Below are 13424 nucleotides of genomic sequence, written 5' to 3'. Positions count from 1 at the left end.
GGATATAAAAATATTTATAAAATATACAAACATAGTAAACTGTAACTATAGAATTTTAAAATATTATTAGAAATTTCCCAATAACTTTAACATATCATTCATAAAATAATAGAAAGTAACTTCATTGTACACAGAAAGTGTTGATTGATTTCATATTGACAGCTACCAGTTTAAACTTGCACATTTTTGTTCTGAAGGCCCTGGGACAGAGACTGGTTCAGCTCTGCACTGGGACTGGGATGTTGTGGGAAGTGATGCCATCTTCTCTTCTCTCCTTCATTCATTCTAAACATTGGTTATTCTGGTAACATTTCTATAAAGGCACAAAGAGAACAGCTATTGGACCTTAGATTTACTCAATGATCATGTCTTTCATTCATCTTAATGTACATTTCCCACAAATTGTGTCATCAAAATCCATTAGAAGAAGCCAAATTATACTAAGTGAATCAGGCTGCAGTGTTTGATCTCCTAATAAATCATACTAGGGCTTAAATGTAACATCTATTTGACTTCATATTTGCACTGACATACTTATATTTTAAACTTCTCTTTTTTGGTATGTAACTTTTTTTTTTAAGAGACAATAAGGCAGCTAAGAGATAATGTGAACACTTTCTTCAGTTTGTTTAGATTCAGATGCTCACAATTTGGTGACAGTAGCCATCATATTTTGTTATTCAGTATACAATCTTTCAAAATTATGCATTAATTTCTACATCTCCTTACTGCTTATGGCCTCATTGACGAAGATGTTTGGAAAAATATACAGATGTGTGTCGCTTACTGTGTGCAGTACATTCCGTGATGAAGGACGTTATGTGGTTTAAACGTGCTGTGAATACAACATGAAAACCTTAAGGGACCCTGCTTCTGGATCATCTCCCTCCCCTCACCACAGCCACTGCTGCAGCTGCTGCACAGGCCAGAGGAATGGTGCTAGCAAGAGGCCTGGGAGCAGAACAAGAAGGATTGAGCTGGGAGGGAGTGGAGCACACAGCCTGTCCTGCCTGCTGTTCCACCTCTTTGAGTCTGAGGACCAGCCTTGCCCTCAAACCCACCAACTATTACCTGCCTGGCGAACAAAGCCCAAAGTCTGTATCAGAGTCACAAAGTCTGCCTCACTACCTGTTTCCTTCTGGGGGTTCAATATTGCGAGAGACTGGTTTGAGGTCTTTAAAGCTATTGTTGTTAGATGCCTTTGCTTTGGAATCATAACTGATCCTTAGATTCATAGCTGATACTCCAGCAAGTTTTCAGAAACTGTAAATCTCAGGGGAAGATATTGCCCATCTCTCCCATAGAGCATCTGGTAGACTCAAACTGCATGCCTTTGGGTTGGCAGCACAACTCCTTATACCGCTATGCCAGAATTCCCCATTGAAACTATTAGGAAGGAATAATAAACAAAAGAAGAGCTCTTTTCCTTAAAAACAAAAAAAAAATGTTTGGCACCACTGGCATATATTTTCAGAAGCTACACAGCCAGTAAGGAAGACTTATCTATGCTTAAAGGACATCCAATGTTGAGCTCTCGTAGTCTAGACCTTAACCACTGCACTACATGGGCATCTTCATAGTATTTTAAAGAAGAGACTGTTTTTTGTTTGTGTTACAATTTTTAAAAGGAAAAAACAACAACAACAAAACACCCCACTCCAAACTGCTTCCACTAGATTGAAATTTAACACATTTGTTAGATGAGATTTCTGAAATAACAAAGGCATGACTCTGAAATCCCAGAGGACTGCTAACCTGTGCATGACCTGGATTTTGAGTGCAGGGATGGAGGCAAGAAATCTATGTCATGGTGAAAGGGGTATATGGAGGTGGTCAGTGCTGAAGGAATGAGTGGACGCCTGTGTTTAGAATCCCATAATGTGCCCATTGCATCAAAGCTTAGACTTGTTTCCAAGGTGAAAGTGGTCCAGTTAGTACAATTTTTCATTAGCAGCACAACATGCTACAGGTTAAGCCAGCAGAGAATCTTTTTTTCCAATTTTTTTCACATAAAATCTCTAAATTACTAACTCTGAATTAAGCGTACTCACAAAATTTTGAATCAGTGCTACTTAATATGTAGCCCACGTAGTGGGACTGACCAGTTAACAGTGTGAGTGGAACACTGTAAAATTAGAGAAATAAATGCCAGCCTTTGGCTAAGTCATTTTTCTTTTAATCAAGCAAGCATTGAATGCTACTTTATTATATTTTTAAAAATTTTACTTTCTAATAATTGAATTCTACTATATTTTACATATGTATCAGTTCATGCCAGACCTGAAGGAAAAAAAACCCAACCCCCATTCATCTTTTACCCCCCTAAATTTTATTTTTCAAACACCTTAGTACAAGTCCCAAACAAAAGCTATAGGCCAAGGAACCATGTACCTAAAACTGTACATTTAAACTTTTATTCTGAATATCAGAACATAAGCTCATACTTCACATAAACCATTAGTTCATTTTAATAAATTAATAATTGTTAGAATAATATTTAAAATCAGGCGTTTGAGAACTTTAGAATTCTTTCTTGCTAAAACGGAAGGATAATTCTTGGCTTCTTTCCAATATTGTTTGTAGGACTCAGAGGATACAAGGAACCAAAAGGCTTTCCCCAGAAGATGTGGAGTCCATGAGGGACATTCTGACGCGAAACATGTACCAAGTACGGCAAAGGGTGTGTATGAGACGCTTGGAATGTCCCTCCTGCCCCTCCTCGGAACCAGTCCTCCAGGAATCCGTTCTTGTTTATATTATCCTTTCAAAAGCAGTCTTCGGTTTTTCTTTCCTTAGGAGAACAGAAACTTATTGTTACCTATTATCTTGGGGCGAGTTGGGGGGGGGGAGGGGAGGCGAGAACTAACCTGTGGTTTAAAGAAAACTGCAAATCCAGTTCCCGGCTCTAGGGGTCAGGCTACCCTAGCTCTGCAGCCCAGAGCGGTCCAAAACTAGCCGGTCTCTCTTCTGATGACAGACCACAGGGGAAGCTAGTCCATCAGTAACGCAGAAAAAGATGGCACCAGAATGCTAATGCCCATCAATTTGTCCCAAAGTCACTATGTTAGAATTTGAAAAAATTGAGCTTGGTTGGGTTAGAATATTGAAACTACAATTCATAAAGGTTGATTAAAAGGAGCTGTATTAGGCATTTTTTAAAATTTTGGACTTAATTTATATATGAAAAATAAATAGGTATGAAATCTGTACAGCACTCGAGAGCTAGTTCAAAGTGCATAGCAAGAACCATCCTAGGGGCAATGTGAGGCATCCTTCTGAAATCTTGAATTCCTCAGACATCTCTGTACCCTCTAATCAAAAGCTTTTTTCAAAAACAGGTTTGTCAATCATGATTCTTGAGAATGAGTTCAAGTTCTTTCACTGTGAGTGCCTTGACTTTGGAACTATCTTAGATCATGGACTTGATAAGATAAAAATAAATTAAAATAATACTTTGACACAGGTTTCCAAATAGATAACTTCTATTTTGTGTAAGTGGATCTACTCAATCTGTCCTTAGAATTCTCTGTCCTAAGTCAATCAGCACCCAAATTTCTTGTCTTGTTCTCACAGTTCTTCCTTTTGTAGATGAAAATTCTGAAGTTAAGGAAATTGCTTATCTCACTCTTCAAGGTCACAAAACAAATTCAAGATAGGAACTAAGATTTTCTAACCACCAAGTGGTGTTCTTTCCATGACTCCAGAACTACATTATCCATTGATATCAGTCTTAGCATACTTAGAGTTAATTCCATGGCTTTCAAATCATTCCAAGTAAAACAGTTTCAATAAGACTATCACATACTGCTTTAGATAGGGAGGTAAGAACTTTCTGGTTTGAAGAATGCAGGTAGTTTAGAAAGGAAGGCCACTGTGCAAAAGATGCCCAGTATTCAGCCTCTTCTCTGGGTTGATGGAGATTAAATTTGGGGAAGAAATCAGAAAAGGAAATGGAGATCTTTGGACCCTAATTGAGTCTAGAATAATACCAACTTCTTCGTCTCTATTTGATTTCCTTGACACAGGTACCTACATCGACAGCTGCTTCTTTTTAAAGTAATAGATCTACTCAGTCTGTCCTTGAGAGATTTGTCTCCTAAGTTATTCAGTATCCAAATTTCTGTTGTCACAACTTGAAGTATATAGAGAACTTCTAAAGAACTGATTTTTTTTTACCAACTCCAGTGGAAAAAAAAATGCTAGTTTCTTTCCAATTATGTTTAAAATTCCTTCGGTTTGTTTGTCCATTAAGTGCTTTAGACTTGCAAATCCAATAGAGGATCCATATGAGTTGAAACCATCTTGATGGCAATGTTTTAGCTACTGTTGAACAGTGTTGAAAGTTAAGTGAGAAAAACACATACAAGAAATCAAGGAGAACTGTAACATCTTAAATGGCTTTATATCTCCATTTTTAGTGCTTTAAGAGAATGATCCTCCCCAATCTTTCCCTTTATTTACATTGTCATCAAGGTGGAACTGACAAATAGCTGATCCTTCAGCAGGCTTTCAACGTCCTGTAATCAAATGGGAGGCAACAGACCTTCTTTCTCCCGCAGAACTGTTGGCAGATTTGAACTGAATGCCTTTGGGTTCACAGAGAAACTCCCTTCCCACTAGGCCACCAGAACTCCCTAATCTTTCCTTTACTGCCTTTCATTTCTAACCTTGTCTTTTACAAAGATAACAGGACTCCTTTTTTCTATTATGACCTCCATACCTTTTTAAAGGTAAACTTTACCTAACAACCTGTCATTCTGTTCTCTCTGCAGACCCTGTCCTACAACAAGTACAACCTCAAACCTCAGTCAAGTGAAAAGCAGGCAAAAGAGATTCTGATCCGCCGCCAGAACACCTTAAGGGAGAGTATGAGGAAAGGCCACAGCCTACCAGGGGGGAAGCAGGTACTGGTTGGGACTGTTGACTGGGCACATTCCATCCCTTAGCAAATGTTTGCCACCTGATAACTGGACTTGTTCCTGTACAGAGTTTCCTGGGGTGAACTACCATGGATATTAAAAATCAGAAATAAATAATACTTTATGTCAGTGAAACATAAAAAGAGTAAGAGGGCACAGGATACCAAGACAAAGAATACAAAGGCAACCTCTTTGTCTTCTTTCCTGGATCTTGGCCGCTGTCGGAACCTGAGACGCATGGCACTGATCACTCCTTCAGAATGGGTCTGTCACTGGAACATACTTGTTGGACTGTATGTCCTGGGATGGACACCTTGGTGTTTGAACTTTGCAGGGGAACATCCATGGAGATGTGGCCATAGGAGATTTATTTCTCTCACAGGAAGATACAGAAAAGTTATTTTTTCCAAAACATTAGGGCCTGCTCATCATTCCATGTGCTGTGCACTTGATTTTTTTTTTTTATTTAAGATGATCAATATTATGAGGAATTCTGGTGAAGGTTGATTCTGGTGAAGACTTCTCCAGTCTTGTGTCTAAGCTCACAGTGTGTCTGGGAATATTTGACCGTGATTCATAGTGGTTCATTGTACTACAAATGGAAAAGGAAATACATATTGAAGGCTAAAACATTCTGCAAACCATTAATCCAAACAAAATACCTCATTATACGTTGTTGTCCTTCACTTTAATTGCCATACTAAGCATCCAATCACAATAATGAATTATTTTTTTCTTTTTTTAATTTCCACTTGTTACCCATAGGCTGGCACCAAAAATATCCGATACCTCTCCTTTCCATACAGCAGTGATGCAAGGATTGCTGAAATCACAGGTAATCTGAGTACTCCATCCTCTTTGAGTTTGGTAAATTTCCATATATTATCACTAGAATTTGTATAGCATTCTCCTATAATTCTCGACACTATTTCTACCACTTCCTGATAGAAAAAACTCACAGCTGCAGGAGCTTCATATTATACATTGAATAATAATATAATGTGTTATCCTTTTTGCAAAGTACCTATTAATCAGAACTGACTTTGACAAGCACTGTGGCAATTGGACAATTAAAACAGACATTCGGATGGCGGGGGAAGAAGAACAAACTGGGGAGGAGGGTAGGGAGAATGGTGCAGCAATGAAGGAATGAAAACCCAAAATCCCTGTAAATGTTCATTAAAACTAATACAATTTAATAATAATTTAAAAAAAAAAAACAAAAGTACATTGTCTACGTATTTCACATTGTTGTTATGTGCCGTCAAGCTGGAGCTGACTCTTTGCTGAGCTTCCAGCCAATTTTCAGAGGCTGTATGTACATCACACAAGAGGAGATCGTCCACATTTCGAATCCAGCTGGTGGGTTTGAATTGCATACCTTTGGGTGGGAAGCCCAATTCCTCACCACTAAGCCATCAGGGCTCCCTATGTCACATTAATGTATATGAAACTTGTTACCATTATTATTGTTACCTGCTATTGAGGTGACTGCAATGCATGGTGAACTTATGTATTAGACAATGAAATGTTATTTAGTTATAGGCCATTTTCCTGACTGAATAATAATCAATTATAAAGAAGCACTATAGCTTGTTTATCTAATTCCTTATTAATAAACATGTGAAGTTTTTTTAAATTTTTAGCAAATATACATACCTGATGTTCACCTGCTTCTGAAAACCCTCTAGAGGCTCAGCTATTGGTCAGTTCTGACTCGATGACACACAACAGCAACAACAATAATCATTCTAATTCACTTGATTCATCATCAAACAAATAACCAATTATATCCTAAATACATTATCTTAAAAGTGAAATTTTTAGGTTAAAAATTATATCTACTTAAAGGATAAGGCAAGGTTCTGATCTATTGTTCAAAAGGTGACTATAAGTCATAAACAACTCTACAGCACCTAACAAACAACAAGTTTTACAAATAGTACTAATTTGGCATCCCCAAAAGTTCTATCAAAGTTTGCTCTCATGCCAACAGTATAGGTAAATTGTCATTACCACATGATACTTTCGAATGACAACACTTGGTTATTTAAAAAAAATTTTAGTAGCTTATGCTACGATAGTATAAAATTTATATATCATATTTATGTGATTTTTTGTAAGCTTAAACATTTTTATATTATTAAAGGCAGTTGTGTTTCGTTTGAGTAATTTCTTAGTTTAGTCCTAGGATGATTTTTTTTCTATTTGGTTTCCTTGATGTTAATTTGAAGATTCTTTTTTATTATATTATAGCACAACTATTACTCATTATTTCGGATTTGTTGAAAATTTGTCTTTATTTTTTTGTATGGTTTTCATTATTCAGAAGTTTGCATTCTTGTTAGTTATATCGTTCATGGAATAATTAAAAATATTTCACCTATACTGATGACTTAACGTTCACATTTAAATTTTAATATATATCAAGTCAGCATTTGTGTAAGGATTGAAATAGAAATATGCATCCATCTTCTCCCCCAAATCCCCATACTACTCTCTGCTTGCATCATTTCCTCTAAAATGAAATTATACCTTTATTGTACTAAAGACATTTGTCCTAGAGATGTTTTTGGACTCTAATTTTTCTTTAATTTAGTCATTTATTTTCAGACCACCTTCTCATAAATAGTATCACTTTATGTTATCAAAGAACTCTGACAAAAACAAAAGCAAATAAAATTTTAAAAACAATATGTATAAGTACTTTAGTAGATGTGCTAGTTATGTTATTTGAATGCAAAGAAATTAAGAATGTCTCATAGTTATTTCTTATCAAAGGAAAATCAGGGCTACAATAGCAGGGGATGGCCACAGAGTAGCCTTTTCTGAGTGCTAATGTACAAATCTCTAGTAAAGCAGTAACAACGCAATGTAATAGATCATTAAAGAAATCACACTATTACAAATTAGCATTTGTTCCAGCAAATTTGGGACTCTTCAATATTTGGAAATATCTTTGCAAAATTCATCAAATTATAAACTCACTGCCAACAAGTTTTAATTGACTCATAGCTGACCCTCCATTGGGTTTTTGAGGTTGTAAATCATACAGGAGGACATTGCCACTCTTTCTCCCACTGAGCCATCATTGATAGATTCAAACACTCAGAGAGTGTCTGGGTTAGCAGAACAAGGTCCTACAAGATTGGCCCTCAGAGTGTACACATACATTTATATTTGTTGTTTTTGTGTGCTGTTGAGTTGGGTATGACTCATAGTGACCCTAGGAACAATGGCTCTGAATCCTGTTCTATCCAAAGTCACCATCTCCAAAACATCTGATGCCATTGCCACAAACACTATGTCAATTCATCTCATCCATGGGCTTCCCCTCCTGTGCTGACCTTCCACCTGTCCAACCATAAAGTTCTTCTCCAAGGACTAGACCACTGTGATAACATGTACAAAATATAAGAGACTGGGTTTCAGAATCTTTGCTTCCAAGGAGCAACCTGGTTTAATTTTCTCCACAACAGATGTATGTTCAATACTCTTCTCCAGCATAATAATTCAAAAGCAGCAATTCTTCTGTCATACCTAGCTATTGTCCAGTTCTCAGGTGCATAGAAAATAATTGAGAAGATCATGGCCTGAATCCCATGCACCTTAGTCTTTAGACTGATATTATTGCTCTTTAGCACTCAGGAGAGGTTCTTGACAGCAAATTTTCCCAATGCAACTTGTTTTTTGATTTCTTGACTGCTAGTGCCAAGGGTGTTGATTGGGAGTAAAGTAAAGATGAAATCATTAGCCTGGTGGTGAGGATTTTTGTTTTCTCGATGTTGAAATGCAATCCATATTGAAGGCTGTATAACTTTATTTTTTGCACTAAGTACTGCTTCAAGTCCTCCTCAGTTTCAGGGAACAAGGTTGTGTCATCTGAATAATGTAGATTGTTAATGATTCTTCCTCCAATCCTGATGCCACATTCTTTTTCAAAAAGTCCACCCACTCAAATGAGCTGTTCAGGATACAGATTGAAAAATATATATCTCTAATGTAGTCCTTTCTTGATTTTGAACCATTCAGTTTTCCCTTGTTCTATTTAGATGACAATTTCTTGGCCTAGTTTTCACACAAGGACAGTCAAGTATTCAGCAATTCTCATTCCTCCCCATGTTAGCCACAACTTGTTGTGATTCACCCAGTTAAATCTTATGGCATCATCAGTAAAGCATAGAAAGATATCTTTCTAATACTCTCTACTTTCAACCAAGATCCATCTGATAACAGCAATGATAGCTGTAGTGTAATGGTCTCTTCTAAACTCAGCTTGTATTTCTGGCAGTTCTCTGCTGATATACTGTCTAGGCATTTTTGTATAATCTTCAGCAGGATTTTGCTTACATGTCATTAATGATATTGTTCAATAATTTCCATATTTTGTTGGATCAGCTTTATTGGGAATGGGAATAAATATGGATCTCTTTCAGCCAATTGGATGTGCAGCTGTCCTTCAGATTTCTTGGCACAACCTGGTGAGTATAACTAAGGCTGCATATGTTTGTTGAAATATGTCAATTATTATTCCATCAATTCTTAGGGTCTTATTTTTTGCCAATTCCTTCAGAGCAACTTTAACTTCTTCCTTTATTACCATTGGTTCTTGATCCTTTGCTCCTTCCTGAAATGATTCTGTGTTAGCCAATTCTTTTCGGTACAGTGACTTCATGTATTCTTTTTTTTTTTTTTTTTAATGTTTCCTTGATTTTCAGGTTTCTCCCCTTAGCTCATTTCAGTATTGCAACTTGAGGCTTGGAATTGTTCTTCAATTCCTTCAGCTTGAGAAATTCCTAACATTCTTCCCTTTTGATTTTCTGGTTCCAGCTCTTGCACATTTTCTAATAATTGGCTTTATCTTCATTGTCTATTGAAACCTTCTGTTCTGCTCTCTAACGTCATAATTTATGCTTCTCAGTGATTTATTGCAATATTCAGAGTCTCTTCTGACATCCATTTTGGTCTTTTCTGTTTACTCAGCCTTTGTAATGACCTTTACCTTTCTTTATGGATAATATCTTTTATATCATCCCACAGTTCTGGTTTTGAGACGTTTTTTAAATTCAAGTGAGGTAGACTAAAAACTGTATTTTGGTTATTGCGGATTTGTTTTAATTTTCTTTAGCTTTGATTTGAACTTGCACATGAGTAGTTGATGATCTGTTCCACAATTAGCACCTGGCCTGGTTTCACAGTTGGTTTTGAGTTTCTCCAGGAGGGGCTAGTCTTTGGAGTTGGATGTCATGCTTGGAATGTTAAGGGGCAGCAGAGGAGTGGAATACCCCCGATGAGATGGATTGACACAATAACTAGGGTAATGAGTGCAGGTGTATTAATTACAGACAGTGAGATTGGCTCAGGATAGGGTTCAAAGCAATTGTGGAAGGGTCACTATGAGTTATAATTGACTTGACAGCCCATAACAACAATCAATCAATCAATCTGATTCCTGGGTAAATCATTAGTAGGGTCCATGTGTACAGTCTCCATTTGTGTTTTTTATTAAAGGCATTTGCAGTACATAAATCATTGATTATGCAGAAGTCTATGATTCTCTGTCAAGCTTCATTTCTTTTTACCAAAGGCATAGTTTTCAACTACTAGTCCTTCTTTCTTGTTCCCAACTTTTGCATTCCAGACACCAATTAATATTAGTGCATTCTGGTTCCATATTTGATCAATTTCAGACTTTAAAAGCTAATATACATTTTCTATTTAATTCTTTTTGGCCTCAGTTCTTAGTACATTTATTTGAATGATAGTGGAATTAAGAAGTCTTCCATGTATGCATATGGGTGATATCCTGTCACTCATAACATTGTACTTCAGAAGGGATCTAGTAATGGTCTTTTTTACTATGAAGGAAATATCGTTTTTCTTCACTCTTTCATTACTGGCATCATATAATTGTCTGATTCAAAGTATCCAATACTGATCCATCTCAGCTTTCTCATGCCTAGTATGTCAATATTTATGTGCTCCAAGGAAACATTGTATGGTTTAAAGTTGAGAAGTGTGTGTGTAAAGGATGAATCCTTTCTCCATACCTATTCAATCTGTATGAAAAACAAATAATTTGTGAAGCCAGAGTTTATGAAGAAGAATGTGGCATCAGGATCAGAGGAAGATGCTTCAACAATCTGCACTATGCACATAACACAATATTGCTTGTTGAAAGCAAGAGGAACCTGAAGTGTTTGTTGCAGAAGATCAAGGACTACAGCTTTCAATATGGATTATATCTTAACATCAAGAAGACAAAGGTCCTTACCATGGGCCACTGGTCAACATCATGATAGAGGAAGAAAGGATTGAAACTGTTAATGATTTTGTCTTGCTCGGATCCACAATCAACACCCTTGATACTAAGCAGTCAGCCAATAAGGAGACATACTGCTTTGGGCTAGTCTACTTTCAGAGATCTTTCCAAAATATTGAAAAACAATGATATTAGTTTGAAGACTAAGGTGCACTTGATTCATGGTAATGTTCTTTTTTATTCATTGCTATGCATCTGAGTGCTGGACAATGAGGAAAGATGACAGAAGAAGTGATGTCTTTGAGTTGTGGTGTTGGAGAAGAGTACTGAATATCCTGTGGACTACCAAAAGAATAAATAAGTATGTCTTGGAAAAGGTGCAACCAGAGTGCTCCTTGGAGGCAAGAATAGCAAAGTTTTTCTCTCATAGTTTGGACATGATACTAAGAGAGCCTATTCCTTGAAAAAGTATATCAAACTTGGAAGGACGAAGGGTCAGCAAAAGAGAGGAAGACCTCCATCAATATGTATTGACATGGTGCGTACAGCAATGGGCTCAAGTATATCAGAGATGTTGAGGATGGCACAGGAATTGACAGGATTCGGGTGGGTTCATAGGATCACTGTGAGTCATACTTGACTTAATGGTACCCAACAACATTTCTTTTTTAACAATGTACAATTTTTCTACATTCACACTTCGTACGTTCAACTTTTCCATTTTTAGTGGATGCTTATAACTTTTGTTGTTATTATGTGCTGTTGAGTCACCTGTAACTCATAGAGACCCTATGTACAAAACTCTGTTCTATCTCTTGCCAATCTTATTGTCCCCAACACACCTATCCCCATTACGCCAGTGACTGAATCAATCCATGTCATCAAAGGTCTTCCTCTCCTGTGCTATCCCTCTACCCTCGCAAGCATAACGTCCCTCTCCTACCTTACAACATGTCCAAAGTATGTCAGATGAAGCCTCAGAATCCTTACCTCCAAGAAGCAGACTGGTTTCACCATCTCCAGGATGAATTTGTTTTTTTCTCCTAGCAGTCCATGGTATATTCAATACTCTTCTCCAGCACCACAGCACAAAGGCATAAACTCTCCTTCTATCATCCCTAATAATTGTCCAGCTCTCTGACACATAGCAAGTAATGGCAAAGACCATGGCCTGAATCAGGTCCACCTTAGTCTCCAAACTGACATTGCTGTTCTTAAGTACTTTGGAGAGGTCTCTGACAGCAGATTTTCCCAATGCAATTCATCATTTAATTTCCTGGCTGCTGGTACCAAGAGCGTTTATTGTAGAGGCAAGCAAACTGAAATTGTCAACAATCTCAATCTCTTCACCATTTATCATGATGCTGCCAATCGGCCCAGTGGTGAGAATCTTTGTTTTCTTAATGGAGCTTCAATCCATATTGAAGGCTGCAGTCCTTGATCTTCTGCAGCAAGTGCTTCAGGTTCTCCTCAGTTTCAACAAGCAGGGTTGTGTCATCTGCTTAACACAGATTATTGATAAATCTACCTCCAATCCTGATGCCACATTCTTCCTCATAGAACCCAGCCTCCCAGATAATCTGTTCTACATATAGATTGAAAAGATATGGAGATAGAACACATCCTTGATGCACACCCTTCCCAATTTTGAACTACGCAGTGTTTCTTTGCTCTGTTCTGACAACTGCCTCCTGGTCCAAGAATAGGTTTTGCATAAGCACCATCAAGTGTTCTGGGATTTCCATTCTTCTCAGAGTCAGCCACAGTTTGTTGTGATCCACACAGTCAAACGCCTTTGCATAGTCAATGAAACACAGATAGACATTCCTCTGGTACTCTCTGCTTTCAGCCAAGATCCATCTGACATTCGCTGTAATATCCTTTGTGCTTGGCCTTTTCAAAATCCAGCCTGCACTTCAGACAGTTCTCTGTTGATGTGCTGTTCCAATCATTTTTGGATAATCTTCAGCAGAATCTTGCTTGCATGTCATATCAATGGTACTGTTTGATAATTTTCACACTCTGTAAGATCACCTGTCTTTGGAATGGGAACAAATCCAGATATTTTAGAGTCAGTAGGCCAGGTGGTTGTCCTCCAGATTTCTTGGCACAACTTGGTGAGCACATCCAGGGCAGCATCTGTTTGTTGAAATATGTCACTTGGTATGCCATTAATTCCTAGGGTCTTGCTTTTTGCCAATTCTCTCAGAGTTGCTTTAACTTCTTCCAGCATCACCACAAGC

The 13424-nt window shown here is 37.4% G+C and overlaps 1 protein-coding gene across 1 annotated transcript in view; it reads left to right on the top strand.

Annotated features, from left to right (window-relative positions):
* SLC9A4 (solute carrier family 9, subfamily A (NHE4, cation proton antiporter 4), member 4) overlaps nt 1–13424 on the top strand; it is a 77988-nt gene that overhangs the window by 59759 nt on the left and 4805 nt on the right. Inside the window, exons 9-11 of the mRNA XM_006884548.1 lie at nt 2584–2680; nt 4773–4904; nt 5685–5754. Coding sequence (XP_006884610.1) covers nt 2584–2680; nt 4773–4904; nt 5685–5754 — 299 coding nt within the window. The remainder of the gene's footprint in view (nt 1–2583; nt 2681–4772; nt 4905–5684; nt 5755–13424) is intronic.

This window comes from Elephantulus edwardii, unplaced genomic scaffold, assembly GCF_000299155.1.
Source record: "Elephantulus edwardii isolate Elephantulus edwardi_28Jun2011 unplaced genomic scaffold, EleEdw1.0 scaffold00036, whole genome shotgun sequence".
Classification (NCBI taxonomy): domain Eukaryota; kingdom Metazoa; phylum Chordata; class Mammalia; order Macroscelidea; family Macroscelididae; genus Elephantulus; species Elephantulus edwardii.
This window is presented reverse-complemented; position numbering and strand designations above follow the sequence as displayed.